Below are 20503 nucleotides of genomic sequence, written 5' to 3'. Positions count from 1 at the left end.
TATCACTACGTGAGGGGTTGACTTAAAAAAAAGCGTGATCTGATTAGTTTGCGAATGAACAGTTGGTTGGAAAAGATCAGCAAGCAGATCGATGCTTTAAGACCAAATTTTGAGGGTACCTTTGTTTCAACAAATACCAGTAAGAAACACGATATAAAAAGCTGCCCAAGACAAATTTTGACGTAAATTTGTGGAACGGTGGCGCCCCTCGTTGAGGCCATTCCTGGACTCGGATGCCTGTGGGGGTAGTTCGTACGCCAGGCTCAGTCGCGTACGATCGGTGGGGGTTGCGGGGGCGTCGAGGGACAGGGAGGGGGAGGTGAGGTAGAATTAGTGGACGGCCTGGCGGACAATGTGGGGATACTTTCTCATATCAAGTATGGCCGCTATCGTGGCATGATGGCCAAAACAATTGTAAGTAGCCGACGCACAACTGTCACAAATTGTTATACAATTACGTATTGCAACAGAAAACGAAATGATATTGCGTTTTGTTTTTGTTTGTTAAACAGAAAAAAAAATAATAATAATAATTTGTTCTTATTTTTTTTTCTTCCCCGATTTCGAATCTCCCTTATCGTCTTGTCAATTCTGTCCTTCCCTTTTTTTCGTTAATAATTTCCAAGTATGAATTCTAACACTTTGAACACACTTTGATTCTTCACCACGGAACTGATTTTACACGTGCACCCCTTTAATCTCTCACTCTGGGTTATGTTACTCACTCCTCACACACACACACACACACACACACACATTGACATACTGAAACACAGCGTGATCAACTACCCTCTTGATGTCAGTTTTTTTTTTTTTTAAATATAACTATCTACTTGCTTGCCGAAGTGTTTTTTGTGTTTGTTGGTGCATGTGGTGTTTGTTCTTGTTCAATGATCATCATCGTGTGACTATCAATTGCAGTTATACGTATTTTCGACAGGTGATTTGTGTCCGTTACAATACGAATATACGTTGCGGCGACATGTTATGAGTTGAGAAATGAAAGAATAACGATAATAACCAAAAATAATAATAGTAAAATGATTAAACTGGGAAGACAATCCGTTAAACTGTAGTTCCATATAATTATACGTATTCAATATAAACAAAGTCAACCGCGCGAGAATAAGTAAGCAATTATAAAAATCAAGAAAAAGAAATAATGGAAGACAAATAAAAGTGCTGCTATTCATTGTTGTTGTTGAGGGTGGACGAAATTTTTACCGGACTGATAAAAAGTGACGGTGAGTCCGTGAAACTGATTGCGATACGAGTTGTTAAACGGGGTTGAACTCGATTGTGAGAGAAAATGAGAAATTATAAACAAATAATGTTCTGTGCTCCAAAATACGCGTTCCTGGCTATAGATGCAAGATACGCAAAGTGGAGAAACGTTTTATTAATCATAGGCACTGATTCTGCTTTAATTCTGTAGACGCTTGTTAGTAAATCATCGGTGTATTGTTTCGGTGACGCAAGTTTACATACTTATATTGCCCATTAGTTTGATCGTTCCACTTCCTGAATGTAATAGAAAGCCCTTCGGGCCGGAAGTGGTAGATGAATGTGGATTTTGTAAATTTCAAACTAAGTGGCGAGTAAAGAGTGGTTCCAAAAATTTGAACAAAAAAAATATGATTTACTGTGAACCGTCGAGTAGAGAACTAAAAAATCAGGGCATAGCTTTGTTGGAAATAATTTCTGTAATTCTGATCAGAGGAAAAAGTAATTGACACACCAGTCTGTATAAAACGGGTGTGTCCATCCATCGATGCGGTTTTTTTTTTTTGTTCTTCGATTTGCACGTTGGCGTCCAGCTATCAGCAACTGTCGAACGCAAAGGATTTCCAAATTAATCTACTCGTTTTACTTCATTGTTTTCGTACATTCCTCGTTTTGAGGCGGTAAAATTTGTCAAGACAGGTTGAATCAGCGGAAACGTTGTGCAGCTGGGTGGTTTCGATTTTTGAAAGAATTCAGACATTGCGATAGAACAAAGATCATCATTACGCGTAAACCGCACTTGATCTGCCCGAACCGTTGATAACGGTTGGATTGAATCGGTTTGGTCGTTAAAAATCGCGGTAACTGAAGTGCTGGCTTTTAATCGTTAGAAAATAGCGCCGCTAATTTTATTGATATTATTGTTAGTATTGATAGAAAAGCAGATCCAAGTCTGCAGCTACGCTGCTTCTTCTCCGATGAGTTTCCCAAGCCAGACTGTGTGTTCCCTGGTGATCGTCGAGGGCGTCCGTCCCGCCACTGGACGTCTTTTGCATGTGAACGCGACACGTGGGTTCATCTGACGCCGCGCCGTGCGCAGATCACGCCAAAACACCCCTTATTTGCCGGCCCGATCCTCAACCTCGTTCGCGCACCTGATGTAAACACTTCGTTGTCTGCACACCTATAACTGCACGACTCCACTATACCCGTCCGGCTGTTTCAACTTCCGGACGCTTAAGAATGCCTCTCTGCAGGTCCATCTTGTCCGCTTACAGTAAGCCCCGATTTTCTCGTACAGCGCTTACCATCAACGCATAAGTGCGAAATCGATTTTTAAACATGTTGCGAGATGGAGGGAAACAAAGAAAATAGGAACAAGTCGTAAGCGTTGTTTAGCTCGTTCCGAACGAAAACGTCGTCGTTACATGCGAAAGCGGTATGAGGATAGATTGCTCTGATTATTACGTCGGTAATAATTAATTCGATCCAAGTTCGAGGATGTAACTGTATACAATACACGGTTGATTTTTGGTGTATTAATAAGGCCAGTTTTTTCCATTCTCTCTCTTTCTCGCTCTCTCTCTCTCTCTATCTCTATCGCTTTCTCCCTCTTCCTCTCCAGTAACGAACGAAATTAATTTGGTAACGATTTTCCGAGAAAGAAGGAAAATAAAATTGGGGCGAGAGAATTGAGGGGGAGGGGGAGAGGGGATGACCAACTGGGAATGCTTTTATAGAAGGGCGTGGCGTGCGGTGCGTCTGGCTTTTATTTTTACTTTTCATTTTCACCCATTTTTTTCGCACTATCACTTTTTTCATTCTCCCTTCTGTCTTCCACTGTAGAATCTTCGGGAATTGCACCCCGTCTTTCTTACCCTTTGCCGAAACAAACTTTAATCACTTTTTGCTGTCGTCAATTCACTATCTGAAATCATATTCATGAATCAATGCAGGCGTTCTGTACGTTAGGATTCGTTTCACGGCTTTAAATTATCAATAAAAAAAAAAAAAAAAGGACGAGATAGGATCTGCAATTATATGTAAAACGTGAATATGCACATGACTACAGAAATCATGTATCATAATATGTACCCGGGAGGGGCGAAAGAAAAGATTCGATTAAACGTGATATCGCAATGGACAAAAAAACCCGAAGATCAAGATTTGAAATTTGCAGAGAAATTTGTCAAAGTAGTGTGAAATTAATCGACGAGTGACGTCACTTCCGGCTTTCCGCACCCACGGCCCCCTGTTTACGGATACGCCTCAACATTATATCGAGAAGAAATATACATCTGTATAAATATATGTATATATATATGTGTGTGTGTGTGTACATATATTGTATATATGTATACGTATATAATATACAATGTGTATCGATGTAGGTATAATATATCCTGGTCGCGAATGAGGGCACGGAGAGGCCCAGGACGGTCGCCGTGGTCGTCACCACCACATGCAATATCAGTCGGTCAATCTGATTGTCCGTTCGTTCCCGATCCGAATTTTACCCGCGGAGGGAAATGGAGGGGTATGGGGGTGAGGGTTTCATTCCGCGTTGCTATAGTTTCAAATATGGTGTGGGTGGTATGTAAGGTTTGGAGTGGCTCGCGAGGGTCGCGGTATATAGGATCTAGGCTTCCGGCGAAGGGCGCGGAAGGGGCCGGAGGTTCGGTTGCGGCGGCGGGAGGAAAGGAGGGAGGACTTGGAGGAGGGGTGGGAGTGGGTGAAAACCAAGGGGACTTTTTGGAGCGGAGCGGAGGGACTCGGCGGAGGTTTACAGGGCTGGCATGACGATATTTGTCTTGTTTACGGGAAGACGAATGCGCGTGTGCCAGGCGCCGAAGTGCGTCCAGCACCGATCAATAGGCCTCGCAGCCTAAACTCCACATGGCCCTATACTACACACCAGCACAATCGGACAGTTTCAGGCTTTACAATTTTTATTGCATTACCCACCACCCGTCTTCTCCCGGCTCCTTCCTTCACCCTTTTCACGTGTCATCCTCCTCTTCTTGGCTCGGGTTCTATGTATAACCGGCTCATCCGACGTCGGAAATCTATTTCCGTTTATTCCCTTGTCTGATTCTTTTGCGTGTTTTCTTACTACTGAAAAACCTGTGGTATTATCCAAAGAGGATTTACTGTAAGGAATTAAATTGTCGAACGGTTATAACCGCTTTTTCATTCCCGGCAACAAGATAGACAGGAGAGGTTTAAGGAGTAATTTGTAGTTGGGTTAGGATAAGATAGGTTAGGTTAGGTTAGGCAAAGGTTACCTTGGATTAGTTTGTGGTAGGTCGCAACGTGGCTCTATTGGTACACTTGCTTCTTGAAACATTTCTCGTCTCTTATTTAAATTACATACCTATGATATCGAGTTTGTCTTTTAACATGACGAATCGCGCATTGAAATTGATTTAAACAGACAGTGAACAGGGAGGCATTAAACCGAGGCTGAATCGATACATCGGACACGACTGTTGTCCAGGCGGTGATGTTCAGGTTTAATGAAAGAGAGCCATACGCCAGTCTATACATATACCTGTAACTTTGGCCGGTCAGAAATTTAATTCTATGAAATTAGAATTAAATATTGATTGAGCGGTATTATGGAGTTTCTGAAACCTCATCCACCCTATAAAATGCCGATGCTCTATCGCCAGAATTGTCTTTTAATGTTTATCGACTGTCTGAAGATGGTCTACGAAATTCAAGTTGCCAGCCAGGTTGTACAAATGAAGTAGGATGCGTAGACGGAACTCAATTTTGGTGTTTATTACGGTCTTTGTACAACGGGTTAATACATATGTTATTACTCACACATCGTGTTTACGAAAGTTTCGCGCGACTAACCTCTTCTGATAAGATATTCATCTCCAACGATTCCATTAACTTGACATCGTTCACTGTGTAAGAATACCTCTCCTCGATTTACAAATCAGTACGTAAGGTCTGCCTTATTTTCTTCAAGTGTGTCAGAAGTTAGTCGCTGAATTTTAATCCGATGTCTTGCATTCGCACATCTGCAATGTGTTGGAAACATTGGCCAATCATCGCGTTGAAATTCTCTTTTGAAAATATAATTATGCGATTCCGGCATTGACTACACCGGCTAGTGATGTAACGAATATAAATTTTCAAGTATACGTGAATGCGAATGCGAATAAACATTTTTAAATCTGGCGCCATTTCTCTTTGGCTATAAGACAACAGTTGATTGACCGACAGGTACACCGTGCAAGTCGCACGCACGCATTAGCGCCGTTTGCACCTTATTCCGGAAATTGCCGAGCTGATCCGAACCAAGCCGACTGTTTGTTTGATTATTTAACGACAAATTGACAGCAAAACAAATTAATTTTGAGGTTAGAGTGTGATTCAAACGTGAAGAAAAACTTTTATGATAAAATTTCATTATCAAACTAATGTTTTTCGTCTTATATAATATTATTTTCGCAAGTTTTATAAGCAAGAAATGAAGTACTTGTGACAATCACATTCGCAAAATATTCGCACGATTTTTGCGAATGCGGACGCGAATATTCGTTACATCACTATCACGTGCATGTGGTCCCTTCTTTTTGCGACCGTTTTTCCAAGGCTTCGTGGGCGTATCGTGCCTTGGAAAAATGTGAGGCATGAAATTTAGCTACGATGCGAAGAGTGGCCGTCTACAGCGTTTAAACAAGTCAAAGTTTCGTGTCGTCAAGTTTCGGCACGTGAGCTCGACTTCCTCCACTGTTTAATAATTTCGCATGCAAGCGAGACAGTCTGCGATACTTGAACAAGTAGGTACCCGTGGACGGCCATCGCGAATAAACGTAAAGCCCGCGGTTCCGGCGACGTAAGGACCGTCGGATTATAATCACTTCCCGTGGCTCGCTATCAGATCTGCAATATAATTCGGGATTTTCGTATCCGAGAGCCACACTGTCGATATCTTACACCCACTAGATGTCAGTGACATTATCTTCACACCTGTGCGACAATAATTTAACTTGTATACATTTTTAAGCGTCTAATCGGTCCAAAATAAATTGTGCGTAACCGCGTTGTATTCAGTTTTGAGTGGGCATGTTAAACTCCACGTGATTAGACAGTGACGTTATCGGTGATGATGGTTTACTGTATCTAAGATACTTGATTAGAAATATCACTTACGCTTCCCAATTAGGTTGTTGATTAATAACTTTTACTTTTCCTGGAGTGTAGAAACATACTGTACGACAATTATTGACATGCGTAAGGTTCTTGCAGATTTTATTTGTCACGTGCTCGTGAAACACTGTCTCGGTAGCCGCTTACCGTTTTACGTAAACATGCTCGCAACCACCCCGTGGTTTTCGTTATATTTCGATAACAACGAGGAAGTCTGACAATGAAACTCGTTACCGAAAATCAGCAAATGACGCCAATTTCACGTCTTACCTACATACGTAAGACGTATATAAGATTCACTTTGAAGGAAATAAAGGGACGACCAAAATCCAGCCTTGTTAAATATCTCTCTGTAAATCTCCGCCTCATTTTTCACTTTGTCTACCGAAGCGTATCAAGATCAGGATATGCAGACATTTGGAAGTAGGATACATAATTCACGAATACCTGATAAAAATTCAACAAATCTTACATACTTGTTGATAATTTTTTTTTATCACTCACCTTTGAACAGATGGCGATATAAACACACTTTATGTATCACCTGGCTGGTATTAAATTATTTATTACTATAATCCTGTGAAATGTCGACTATGCCGGTAGACCAAATATAGGTACGCGTACTATTCCAGTCAAAGTCGAACTTACAATCTTATTACACAAATCTCCAAGCATGATAGCCGTAAATTAAGTGGGTTTCAAAATGCAAGAGTCTGTTTTTTTTTTTGTTGTTTATTTCATTCAAGCAGAGAGTTAACGCCACTTGTAATGAGGCTACAAAAAACGATCTAAAAAGAAGGTATCCCAAGTCGATATGTCCGATTTGATTTATTTTGTAATATTTTATAGTAGACTAAAAATTAAGTGACACGTATTTTTTGTTTATCTGCCATTAATCACTTCGAGGGAGTGAAACCACCCTTCAAATGAAGGCATGTCAAGGGGCGATTTGGCAGTTTTTTATTTCTAAATTGAGAAAATCAAATTTTTTATTTCTCGTTTTGAGAAAACTTTTCCATTTGGATTGGTTAAAAAATATTGTTCTTGTGGGTGAATCCCCTTAAAGTGTTTAATGTCGGATAAAAAAAAAGACGTGGCGTTTAATTTTTATTCTACTATAACGCGTTACGAGGGAAATAAAATCCGAGATCTCGACCTGATCGATCGACAAAAAGCTGCATTGGTCGTCTGACAAATGAATTAATATTATTTTTCAATTGACATAATCTTTTCCGCAATCATAACGAAATCACTTCTCTTCGTTTGAAGAGACGATGATTCCTCGTATGTACGTTGTACTGACTATTGAATAGAATATTCCGTGTCTGCTTCGTTCGCGTGAACAAACGTGTATGGATAAAGAAAAATCTATAAAAAGCTTGCAAGGCACTCAACGTCGGTAACTTGTCATCTAGCTGTCAAATTGAGGTACGGCGTACTGTGTCTCTTGTCCCCCGTCCGTCCATCGCTCGGCGGGTGTAAAGAAGCGCGCGAGCAACGGTAGCGGGGTGGGGGAGGGGGGATGAGGGGGGTGGGCCTAGAGCGGGCGGGTGGATGTCGGTACATACGTATAATACACACGGGGTCGAGGGATGGAATATGGGGGGGTGGTACAAATAATAAGGTCGGGGAAAGGGGGTTGGGGGTGGGGTTGGGGGGATACGGACACGCATTATATCGTAAATCTACGGAATTACGAACTTTCAGGCGGAGCTCGTTCGACGTTTTCATTTCATTTGCCGGGTCTTTCTCCTCTTTTGTTTCCCTCGCATTTCGTGAGGGGGGAATGCGGCGAGTTCCCGTTTTTCCTTATACGTGTGTAAGGGCGCTACAGAGTAGACGCCTCACCCTCAGGACTCCCCCTTGGCCCTTCGACGCCACCACCTTCGGTAACCTCCTCCTCCTCCTCCTACATGGCTGGTGGAGTCGTCGTATATAATATCGAGGCAGCGGTATTTTGTTATGAAGGTCTACAACGACGAGAGCCCCGGGCTATCGCTGGATGGGCGAAAGAAACGGAAAAATGGGAAATAGCGGAGCGAAAGACGGGATATCGTGGTGAGAGTCGGGGGACGGGACGATGTTTGTTGAAATAATGGCCGACTCGGGCTCTGATAATTAGGACGAATCGATAACGGTTCAAGCCGAGTCATAACTCTTGCTGTAGATTTCGATGTTTGTATGTCCTCGTGTGGGACTGATTGTGACCGAGTGATTTCGCTTCTCAAGATCTCGTGGCATGACTTTCTTACATTCGCTTCGTCGACATTACTGTTCTCTGCATGAATACTGAAGAAAACTCGATTTTATATGCTACGGTGAAATTCACCCTTTACGCAGTTTTTTAGGTGCGGTTAACCCATCCGCTTTTTTGCATACTGTATAGTGTACAATCTTGATTTCCGTTGTTTACGATTTTCTGGAAATACGCTGTATATTAGATGGTCGTCAAGTATATGAAATCGAGGTAAAATTTTCTGCAAAATCGATTGCCTACATTTGTCTTGTAGAATTATTCTCAGAATCCGTGAAAGACGCAAATTTTGAAGAAAAAAATACTCAATTTCTCAAACATGTTCAAAACATGTCAAAATCATTCAAAAAAGTTTTTCCTTACTCAAATAAAGCCATTTCGGATAAATATTTTTGTTTTAAAGTGAACGGGTTAATTTATTCTCAAAAGCATGAGGAGCTTTAGGATATCGTCCTGATTGTTTTTTTGTCGTTCTACATAAGCGTTAGTGGACATTTTGAAATGAGTAAAGGCCGATGTGTCCACCGCAGAGCAGTGTGAAATTCTTGAGCTTGTTGCAGTGTTGTTTTTGCATTACCAAATGGGCTGGTAACATATTGTGTTCACCTAACAATAGAGGACCATCGAAAGGTGTGAAAGAGAGACGTAGGTACGAGGTAGGGAAAACGGCGTTCAAAGAGAGACGAAAACGGGGAGAATTGTACTTTCGAGGACGACTGCAACTTGTTTGTCAAATTTACCCTTTTATCGCGTAGCGACTCCCTCCCTTTGGTTCCACCCCGAAGAACCCTCTATTCGGCATTCTATCCGCTATTATTAAACGCATTGCATTCTCCGCATTTTGGGAAAACGTTGAGCATACGGGCTTGTTTACGAATATTTTTCGGAAAAATCTGTCGCCCGTTACGCAACCCAACATGCAACAGATACAGGCGCACCTGGCAGGGTGGAGATCAGTGCATATGCCCCTATAAAGCGAGTCGTGTCAGAATTAAATTTAATTTATGTGTACAAGCGACCGGGTGGATTGTGTTTTACGGAGACAAGGCCGCCACACACAAAAAAAAAAAATGTAAATTCTGATATAAATGATGATGGATGACTTATGCAAGTAGGTACAGAAGATCATTACAAAAGTAAAACTTGGCTCAGTTTGTTTAAAACGGAAAAAAAAGATGTAGGGACTTTCTCGGTCATAAAATAAAAACATATGAAAATGACGTTTCAGTCCTTGGGGGATGGGGGTTCTCAGGCTGAACATTCTTTGAAAAGAAAACAACAACCTTAACGCAAACTAATAGAAAAGTAATTAATCTTAGACCCGAGAAGTAGACAAAAAGAAAATATAAGATAAAGAAAGCAGAGAACAGAGAAAAGGAAAGACATGTGTACTTACATTAATGATGAAGAAAGTCAAAATGAGCGCCGGGTCATCATCTATAGAACAGTGAGAACGAATTGTGTTAGAATCCAATTAACAATAAATGAAGGCGAGATCAATAGACTGACCAAAATTTTTGGAAAGAGGGGTCTAAAAATAATTTGTCTAGTTCCTTACGAACGATTTTATGTTGAAATAGATAAAAGTTGAAAAAATAGAGCGGGGAACCGTTAACGACCAGATCACGGTAAAGATGTCGGCAAGAAGAAGAAGAAAGAATAAAACATGCCCGCAGTTGAGCATTCGAGGTTAATAGGAGAATAGAAAGAATCATTTCGCAACATCGCGCTCATACGCCATATACCTAGGGATGGAAATGAGTCCGGGAATCTATCGCAGAACTGCAGCATGCAGGGAAAACGCATAATGATGGCCGAGTGGTGGGGCCGTGGGGGCTAGGCGGAAAATTGGGGATCGGGGCCCTTATTTCGGTATTGGGAGGGGGAAGTTGATGAATTCTACAATACCGGAAACCTTGGCAAGGCGTTACTGGATTCATAACCAGCCAGCCAACCAGCCATCGAACTTGGCACACACATGGTTCGAGCATGGCTCGCACGTGACAGACTACCTGGCACGGTGACCTTTCACACGCGACTTCCACTGCACAGTTGGAAGCATATATTTGACACCGTGTTTCGAGGATGAGAGGATCATCGGGGAAGAAGCGTAAAAGTAACAACAACGGTCAAACGTGCGGGTGACGAAATAATGCCGGGATTCGCGAACAGCACGATGTTTCTTACAAGAAGATCGTAAGGTTTTGTCAAACGTTTGTGTTTCGTGTCATGGTTTTTGTGCGAAGTGGTGCCAGTTATTGTGATTCTCCGCTTGTTCAGCGGTGCGGTACGCTTTATGAAGCGTCAGTATTTTATTCTTGTCATGAGAGAACTCATTTATCCACGTGTCAACTATACCGCTCAAATGACATTGACGAATTCCACCAATGATTTGTACTCATGACGCATTCGGTTACTAGCACTTTGTACAAATTACGGTAACAGAGACATATATAGGAGGAAGGTTTTCTGTTATACCGTAAGTTTTATTCGTCCATTTTTCGCTACCCTATTTCACATGATTATTGAGATATCGAGTTTAGCAAAAAAGAAATTGCTTCAAAACTGAGTTCGTTTATTTTTAATTTTTTTCGCTATCTCATCCTCGATTGAAGAATCCGTTCGAATGTCATTCTTGCGAGCTTATCGTTCATCAAAAGCTGATTTAGTTTCCGAAATATATTTTTTCTGAGATGAATCAATGCTAACTGTTTTTACCCTAAATATTACGACCGCAGTAACGGTCAGTCTTTCTTGCCAACTTTCTTGGTTTCCTGTTTGACGCTAACGAGGTTGACAGTCGGACATTTTTCACGCACTAACGAGGGACCTTGGTTTTGACAATCGGAGTGCAGGTTTGCTTACACCTAAGTTGGTATCGTCGCTTCGAACATTTTTACGTGTATCTATGAAGCAAACAGGCGACGATAATTGTCAATCAATTCAGCTCACGAACAATTTTTTCAAACCAATTGATGTGGCGCATGAAAATTTCTATGATAGTACAATCTTATCACGGCACGATTACTCCTTTGAGGTATTAGCAGTGGGTATCACTATATTTGGGCCTTAACAGACACCAATTCGCAAAGTGCTTACCGCATTAAAATTACAGCATCGAAGTTTGATAACTTGTCACTGCTTCTTCTAAGTCATAAAAAAATCCTCGGAATAGCTTTTACACGCATTTGTTATTCACTTGCAGTATGACATCTGTAAATGCACACAATGCGCGTGTGCTTAGAACGAGTTCGTCCAGACTTTTGAGAAAACTTTTAACTCAACCGGATGATACTTATGCCCGATTACCGTTGTATGAATATTATTCAGAGGGATATGAGGTGGCGCATACATCGGGCATTTGTTACGGAAATTCCTTGTTTAATCCCGAGAAACGAATAAAATTCGTGCGTCAATGCAGCAACGTGCGGGTGTAGTGTTTATCTGTATGGTAAGGCGCATATGTATATACATATATATGAGTCATGTGCCGTTTCACCCCCCCAAGCTTCATTTTCACCGTCCTGTCCATCGCCTTTGCTTTTCTGCTTCGCCCTTTTGGGATGAAATACTTGTTAGGGTCCCTTTGTGGGCGGGTATGTGCCGAAAACCTTCGCAGACCGGCTCAAATCATCATAAGATTCTGAATGAAGGTTTGCCGCGAGCGACCAAGTTCTCTTTCCGATCTCGTTCCGGCCTCGGGCCTTTCAAGATCTTGATAGAAATTTCTATCAACAACAACGTGAGAAATATTTCCCCCGCGGTAAAGTGGTTATTGCAGACACAGGCATCAATTGACCGACGGACTGACCGACTTATCGTCCGCAGTTCGCGGATGCGATGCTGTGCAATAATTTAGCACCGGATACGCTTCGACAATGCTTCGTTAGACGCCGGTTTCCCCGAATCGCGTGACAAGTAAAAGTGCAGGGACTAAGGTATAATTCAGAGGACTATCGGCTGACTCATTCCCGACCGAATCACCCATCACCCTTGACAGAAGATCGCGATATTTGTGATGTCAGCTGCCAATTAGGAAGCGATCATGTGTGCAACCACATTAGAAACATGCAAAACCCCCAAAGTATCTGGTGAGCTATCTCACGGCTCGTGCCGAGGGGTTAATCAGTCGTGGAACCTGGTGTAGACTTTTCCGGAAATCTTGTGAAATCACTTGAAATCTTTGAAATCTTTGAAATCTTCTTGCATCTCTGGAATTAAAAAAAAAAAATTCTTTGAAATCCCATGAAGTGTCTTGTGATATTTTGAAATCTTTTGGAATCCCTGAATCTTGTGAAATCTTTCGAAATTTTTTGAAGCGCCTTGGAATCTTTAGAAAGCTTTTAAAATCTTTTGAAATCCATTGAAATCACATGAAGTCTCTTGTAATCTTTTGAAATCCTCTAAAATCATCCGAAATCTTTTGAAGTCTTTGTAATTTTGAAATCAGGTGTAGATCAAATCTATGAGTGATTAACCCCGCGGTTCCTGCAGACTTGCAGACAACACTGCTTTCAGACAATAGGAGTTTCAGGTGAATTAAACTGATCGTTGATGTTATGACATTTGTTTCTGATTTGCAGACTGAGGGTATTTGAAGGCCATCAGGGCCTCGCGTGAGAAGCAGGTGCGAGGGCGGCGCAGCTACACGGGAATGGCGTCGACGATGGCTCGAGGCCCTATACTTCCGGAATCCGGTGACGCGGACAGCGATGGATCAAGCGGCGAAGACAGGGATACGTTGAAGCGTCCTCACGGCGACGCCGACTCCGCTGGCGCGAAGAAGCGGCGCAAGCAGTCAACGCCGGTTCGATTTCCAGCTACGTTGATCAGCGATGATCGGGAAGAGGAGTCGGAGGAAGAGGGTGCTGCGGAAGACAGCGAAGGTAAGCCAACGGTCGACCGGATCCATCAGACGTCAAAAGACGAAAACTTGAATAACGAATTCCGCTGCCAATATTGTAGTCAATTGTTTGATAGTAAACAAATGCTTAATCATCACTTGAACAGTAAACATAACCTCTCCACTTTTTCGTGGCAGAATACGCAGCGTTCGCCGGTTCACTCGCATATTGAAATAAAGCAGGAATCTAATACACATCAGGAGCAGCCTGAAAGTCCTGTCAATCTGTCAGGAATCGGTATCAAAAATTTCGCGGCAACGTGGTTGTCGGGTCACGTTCAATCGCAGCCACACCAGATTCAGTTGCAATCCCAAACCGACGATTGGCCACCTCCGGGTTCGACTGGTTCCCTGTCCTCGATATCCAATCACCTCCAAGCGTTACCTTTCCCCGGTGCATTGGCTCAGTATCTTCCATTGCCAAACTTTTCCTTAACCGACGCGAGCCAGGTTCCTAACAGACCGCCAATAGGACCTGCGCCCGTCAGGATATTCAATCCGGACGCTTACTGCGACCTCTGCAACAAAGAATTTTGTAACAAGTATTTCTTGAAAACACACAAAGCCAACAAGCACGGGATCTACGTAGACACTCCGGGGCAAACGGTTAGCGAGACGGGCTTCACCGGAACCTCGTACGCGGGTTCCTTTCTGTCCACAGGGATGAAACTCGATCAGCAATCGCAGCCACAGCTCAAACTGGAATCACCAACCGTTTCGATGCCTCCGGCGCAGGCTGTTCTGCAAGCACCACCGAGCTTAAACGCGGTTTGTGAAATCTGTCAGAAGAAATTCAAGAACGAGGAGTCTGTGAGGAAACACAAGCAGAAGGTGCATAACAGCGACGGAACCGAAGGGAGTGACGTGCAAATGCTTCCTCCGCAAACTGTCGAAGATGAGAAGGACACTTCGCATCACAGTTTGAGCCCAGGTGCAATGGAAGGACTATTCAAGCAGGAATTTGGAGTTGAACAGGAGGACACGACCTTTATGCCAGCGCCGAGGCATCTCTCTCCGCAGTCGATTCAGCAAGCCAAGGATTCCGGTTTCAACGCCGATCGCCTCAAGAGATTGGGCGTTATAAATCCCGAGGCTTTTTGCGAGGTGTGCTGCAAGGAATACTGCAACAAGTACTTTCTACGTACACACAAAATGAAGAGACACGGCATCGTCGTTCAAGACAATGACAAATCGCCGAGTAATCCTGGAGCGGCTGCGACGTGGCATCACGTGCAGACCAGCCCGTTGAATCTGATCGTAGGAGAAACCAGCGGCAATAGTTCAGAATCCGGCGATCGTTCCGGCGAAGATTACGAGTGCAAGCCTTGCGGCATTCGTTTTCAGACAATAGGATTGCATCAGGCGCATCGTCAGAAGATGCACGATTCCGAGGAGCAGGGTTCGCCGAAGAACGAGAATGACGCCGACACGACGGACCAAAAGGCCGATTCCATAAGCGAAGATCTTCGAAAGCTTCAAACCATGATACTGCAATTGAATGGCTTGGAGTTTGGCCGAGGCGCACCGTGTCCGATTTGTGGAAAGGATTACGACAGCAGACAAGCTCTGAGGAACCATATGGCGATGGAACATGACGCTATAGTCGACGAGACTGTTTCGTCGCCTTTGCAAGGCACCGAGAAGTCACCGACACCGAACAGCAGTACTGCCCTGAACAGTGCATTGTGCGATAAAGAATTCCCTAGTCAAGAAGCGCTGCGAAAACACATTTCCGAAGATCACCAACCCTCGACGTCAGCCTCGGTGCCATTGCCGAGCGCGTTGCCGACCACCTCGGCAACGATGACGTCGACAACGCCAACAGCTCCAACTCCGGAACGCAGGGCTCCAGTTTTGATAATGCCCACGTCGAGCTACTGCGAGATATGCAACAAGGAACTATGCAACAAATACTTCATGAAGACACACATGCACCGGATGCACGGTATCGAGATAGAAAACGGAGCCCAGATCGGTGGCGTCATTTGCAACATATGCAACAAGGAACTTTGCAGCAAGTATTTCCTACGTGTTCACAAGCACAACACACACGGCATCATCGAGGAAGGCATGCCGTCGACTAGCAACTCCGCTAAACAGGCAGACACCGACACGAACAACAGCGAAGACCCCGCCCTGAAGCCGGAACAAGTCGGCGACTTGAGCCATCGTTACTTCACCCACTTCACGGAGGTCTGTCCAATTTGCAGCAGGAGATTCAGAAGCACCAAGTGGCTGAAGGCACATCTGCTCAGCGATCACGGGAAGGCGGGAATCGAAAAGTGGCGAGAATTGGAGCAACAGTATCAGTCAGGACCTCGAGGCGGAAGGACACCTGGACCGTCGAGAGTCTCGCATCCAAATCCAAGCCTGAAAATACCCAACGGTATAGACTTGGCGCCGCACATGAAGACGGGGGACTACAGCGGGTTGGGAAATCAGGTTTTATCGACTCTCTTCGGGTCGACCGAAGACCAGCCGCTGAAGAGTTATCGTTGCTCGTACTGCACTTTCACGACGCCGGTCCTCGCCTTTCTCTTCGTCCACGAAAGATCGCACACGAGTCCTCAGAGCGGGACCAGCATAGAAGGCGAGCAAACGCTGCAGTGTCCCGTATGTCTGCAAGGTTTCTCTCAGCCCGAATTGCTGCAGCATCACTTACTCACTCAGCACCAATTTTCCGGGCTAATTCCATCCTTTCAACCGCAGTTATTCAGCAATTCAAGGCCCGAATCGTCCTCTGAAAAAGACAGCGAGTCCAAAGACCGCACCGATCTGGATTCGAAGGACGACTTGAAGCAGGTGAGTCCTCACACCTCGGCCGGTCTTTCTTCGAACGGTCTTCCGAAGGGTCAAAGACCGGAGGACGCTACCGCGGTACAAGTTACGCCCCAGGGGGCTTACAAATGTGCCCAGTGTGGCTACGCGACAGCGAATTTGAACAGGATCAAAAAACACATAAGAAAAGACCACCGAACGGTAACCGCCGACCAATCGGAAAGCGTGATTGGTGAGTTGACGCGCACCTTGAGAGACGTCGCGAGCAAGCAAAAGATCCCGGCCAGCTACGCCATGCCCCAAGACATGAATTCCAGCCCCGAGAAGACCGTGATGCAACCGTTTCTCATAGAGGAGTCAGAGGCTGTCCATGGTACCTCGGATACCGCAAGCTCGGAGAAGAAATTCGGTCCCGCACTTGTCTACCTGCCAGTTAGGACGCGCATAAGCGCGCCCTTGACGCTGTCCTTTAACCTTAGCCCTGCCTGAAATCAAACCACAGTTCCTAATCATGATATTTTCATAACAAGTTTGCAACTCGATCTGCGTCTGATTGCGAGTAAAAAAAAAAGGAATAAAATACTAAAGGAAAAGATGAGTCTGCTCGAGGTTTCTTTGAATGCTGCATAGGTACATACATGTGTAATGTCATTGTGTATTGCGAGCGAACCGCAACCCACTGCGAAACGTATACATATATATTATTCGCGACAAACATATTTTTTTAATGAAAGACAAAAAAAACAAAGACAAAGACTTTTATATGCACCTGTGATTTTAAGTTCCTTTATAATTCGTATATACTTATTAATTCTTCGAAGCAAAAAAAACTTATTGCGTGACAGATATGATATACTATACTTAATATACCATGCCTAGGGCAGTGTAGGATGTAGAGAAACGGAGAACAGTTTGTTACATCGACTAGCGATTGTGGGGGAGGCTTTGCGATGGCAGTTGATCGTTATGGTTTGAATTTATATTAAAAACGTACGGAGCGCTTAGAAACCACGTTGTTATAGGTATATTATAATCGTGATGTTATATTGTAAATATTAATTATTAATAATTAATATGTAAATGGGTGATTAACAAAGTTCCTATTCTAAGCGCGACGGACTACCACGGCGTGTTTCAACTGTTTTGCAAATTTTGCAAATTCCCAGTTCAGGGAGAAGGGAGGGAATTAAATGAAAGACAGAAACTAAACTAATAAAAATAATAATAATAATGCTCGTGAATAAAGCCCCGGAAAAGGGTTCGCACGCTTTTATGTTCCTTGCGATGTTGTACCTCGTGTCGTATTTGGCTTAATTTTTTATCGCTCAACGTAAACAAGACGTGCGAGTCTACAGAATCGCGACCAATAAAATCTCAGGCTAAGTCGGAGAGAATTTCACAATTATCACGATTGCTGTCATTATTATTATTGTTCTTATTATTATCATCATTATTTACTTGTGGAATTTTTAGTCAATACTTTTGATAATATGTAGAGAGGTGAAACTGAGTCAGGAGGAAAAGATTCGCGAATACGCGGTTATTTATCTATATCGATACAAATATAGGTACTCCAAAACGCCAGAGGAATATGTACGTGTACGCATATTTGTATTATATGTAGATATAATATCAGTGTGAAATCAGTGCAGAGTATATTGCATGGAATAGCAAGGGGCATTTAGAGTTGACGAGTTTCTGCTATAAATGGCATGTGCAAGATTGAAAAGTGAAAATTGAAGAGCAGAACTTTGCTACTCGTTGAATCAACTTTCATAGTCTACAAGCAAGTCGCATATTTATCATCGACATAAAGCGGGCGATTATTTTTGTGAAACGAATTCTCAAAACTGAGTAGTGCTTATGATAACATTTGAGGAGCGAAGATAATTGATTTCAACGGCGTACCTTCGCGAAGAGCGTCACCAATAGGCGGGAATGTGCTTAGGCTTTGTCCTGCTTTTTTTCGATTACGGAAAATTTATGAATATCCTGTTCCCGAAATTCAGTAAGATGGACTGTCTTACGCGTTGACTGTTGATGGGTGGCGTCTCAATAACTTACAAGAAAGTGGCCTCAGCGAGTTCTCAAATTACATCTTCGTATTTCACTTGCCAGTAGAATGCATCTCTCTGAATGAATTTTATTAACTCGACATAATCCAGCGTCGCCCAAGAGAATATATAATAATATAATTGGTACTTGTGTGTATTCTGTAAATACTCAATACGGTACGTAGTATAATACAGAGTACGTCGGAAATTCCAGGATGATATTGATACCACGATTCCTAATACTGCTATTAATATTATTATTATTATTATTATAACTAATAGTACTACTATTCCTATCATTATTAACGTCTATCGAATCACGAGCTACTCGATTAATAATTAAATAACAAAATAACAAATAAATAAAACGCAACTCAGGGTGAACACAGTATAACTCGCAACCAAAAGTACAATCATATACACAGCCAACAAGATGATTACCAAGATAAAAAATTAAAGAAAAACGAAAGAAAAAATTTACAAAAAATAAATGAAACTAAAAATATAAAATGAAACTGAATATACATATAGGTAGCTTAAATATAGTACATAAATATATAATCCTCTTTTTTTCTATACGATAGTCTATTATGATATACCTACCTACCGTTATATGTATACCGTAATTTGAAAATCAACCGGGATATTATATATACGCTCGAAAAATTATTCGTATAAATATTTGTTTTCAGTAAAATCGATAAAGTGACGGCTGACCTCTAGTGGCTTTACGACGGCTACTTTTTGACTCATTTTCTTGTTTCCCTCGTATAAAAGTACAAGCAGCGACCTCCGCAAAATAATAATGATAAACAAACCGAAATCTAGTCGGATTATTATACCTATATATAGATCGTAATCTAGTCTTTATAACGTGAGGAAAAAACAATATATATATATATATATATATATATAGTACGTATATATTACATATGTATATAATATATATGTATACATATACATATACAATAGATACGATATAAATAAATTTAAGAAGATCATTGTGACCTCGGAGGGCATCAGAAACTTATAGTTCCTTAAAAAAGCTGTTCATACTCGTGCCTTGCAGCTTTTGAAACTGAAATCAAAATTTTAGTAAGGGAAAAGAGATTATAACTATATAATTAAATGGAAGTCGAAACAAAAGAAGAAAAACTTAATAACGCGATAATAATAATAATTAATTTAAAAATGCAAAAATATCTATTGAAAACAACATTAACCTGAAATATTAGACACGGAATGAAGATGAGAGATAATTTATTAAATACAGAATTATAAACAAAATAGTATGATTAAAAAAACAGTAAGCACGACGGCAAAAAGTAATACCAAAGCTAGATGAAAAAAGTCAAAACACAAGACAGATCGTTGTTCGCACAGTGCTGGACTTTGATTAAAAAAATTCGTCGCACCATCTGGCCATTGACAAAAATATGCGCGACTATGTTCAGAGGAAATGAGTGATATTTTGCGGCAGTGTGCGAACGAGAAGAAAAAAGATTTCCCCTCCCGCCTTGTCGCGAATCTGAATTGAGGGAAACAGTCGAGAAGCGGGGTGTAGAGTGAAAAGAAATCACGATTCGTCCCAGCCGTAGAAAATAGTACATTGTGTATCAAGAGTGGAAAGTGAGCAATCGCGCGAATTTTAGGAGACTAAGGGAAAAATCGCACGATCAACGTCAACCACCTTCCGCCTATGGTGCACACGGTACTTTTTGTCCGTAACCTGCATCGAAAGTTTACCTTTTAGCGCACGATCGTCCTTTAACCTTTTCAGTTACAGTGGGATGCGCAGCGTCTCACCTCATAAATTTTCACGTCCTAGACTTATCAGTTTATTCAGAACTTCAAGTGATCTTTGTTACTTTATATAATTCCAAAAACCCTCGAGTAACATGTTTCCGTCAGAATCTTCGTATTTTGACAGTTTTTCGATTTTTCATTCACCATATTGGATCCGCCATCTTGGATTTAGAAATTGTCAAATTCTGACTTCAGATTCGGGATCAGTAACCCAAAAATTCACGAGTAACAAAATTCACGCCAAAATATTGAGTTGAAAAATGTACGACTGAAAGGGTTAAAATTCGGGGAAGCGGGCGCAAAAACACACTTGACGCC

General features: G+C 42.2%; 1 protein-coding gene across 1 annotated transcript; it reads left to right on the top strand.

The window, feature by feature from the left end:
* The first annotated feature begins 346 nt into the window (after positions 1 to 346).
* On the top strand, positions 347 to 17220 carry LOC124183066. The gene is made up of 3 exons (XM_046571064.1): positions 347 to 414; positions 13228 to 14153; positions 14235 to 17220. The coding sequence occupies exons 2-3, from the start codon at positions 13299 to 13301 to the stop codon at positions 16812 to 16814; spliced, it is 3435 nt and encodes a 1144-aa protein (XP_046427020.1). The 5' UTR covers positions 347 to 414; positions 13228 to 13298; the 3' UTR covers positions 16815 to 17220.
* Positions 17221 to 20503: the final 3283 nt, after the last annotated feature.

This window comes from Neodiprion fabricii, chromosome 5, assembly GCF_021155785.1.
Source record: "Neodiprion fabricii isolate iyNeoFabr1 chromosome 5, iyNeoFabr1.1, whole genome shotgun sequence".
NCBI lineage: Eukaryota > Metazoa > Arthropoda > Insecta > Hymenoptera > Diprionidae > Neodiprion > Neodiprion fabricii.
The sequence above is the reverse complement of the archived record's forward strand: the minus strand, read 5'-3'. Positions and strand labels throughout refer to the sequence as shown.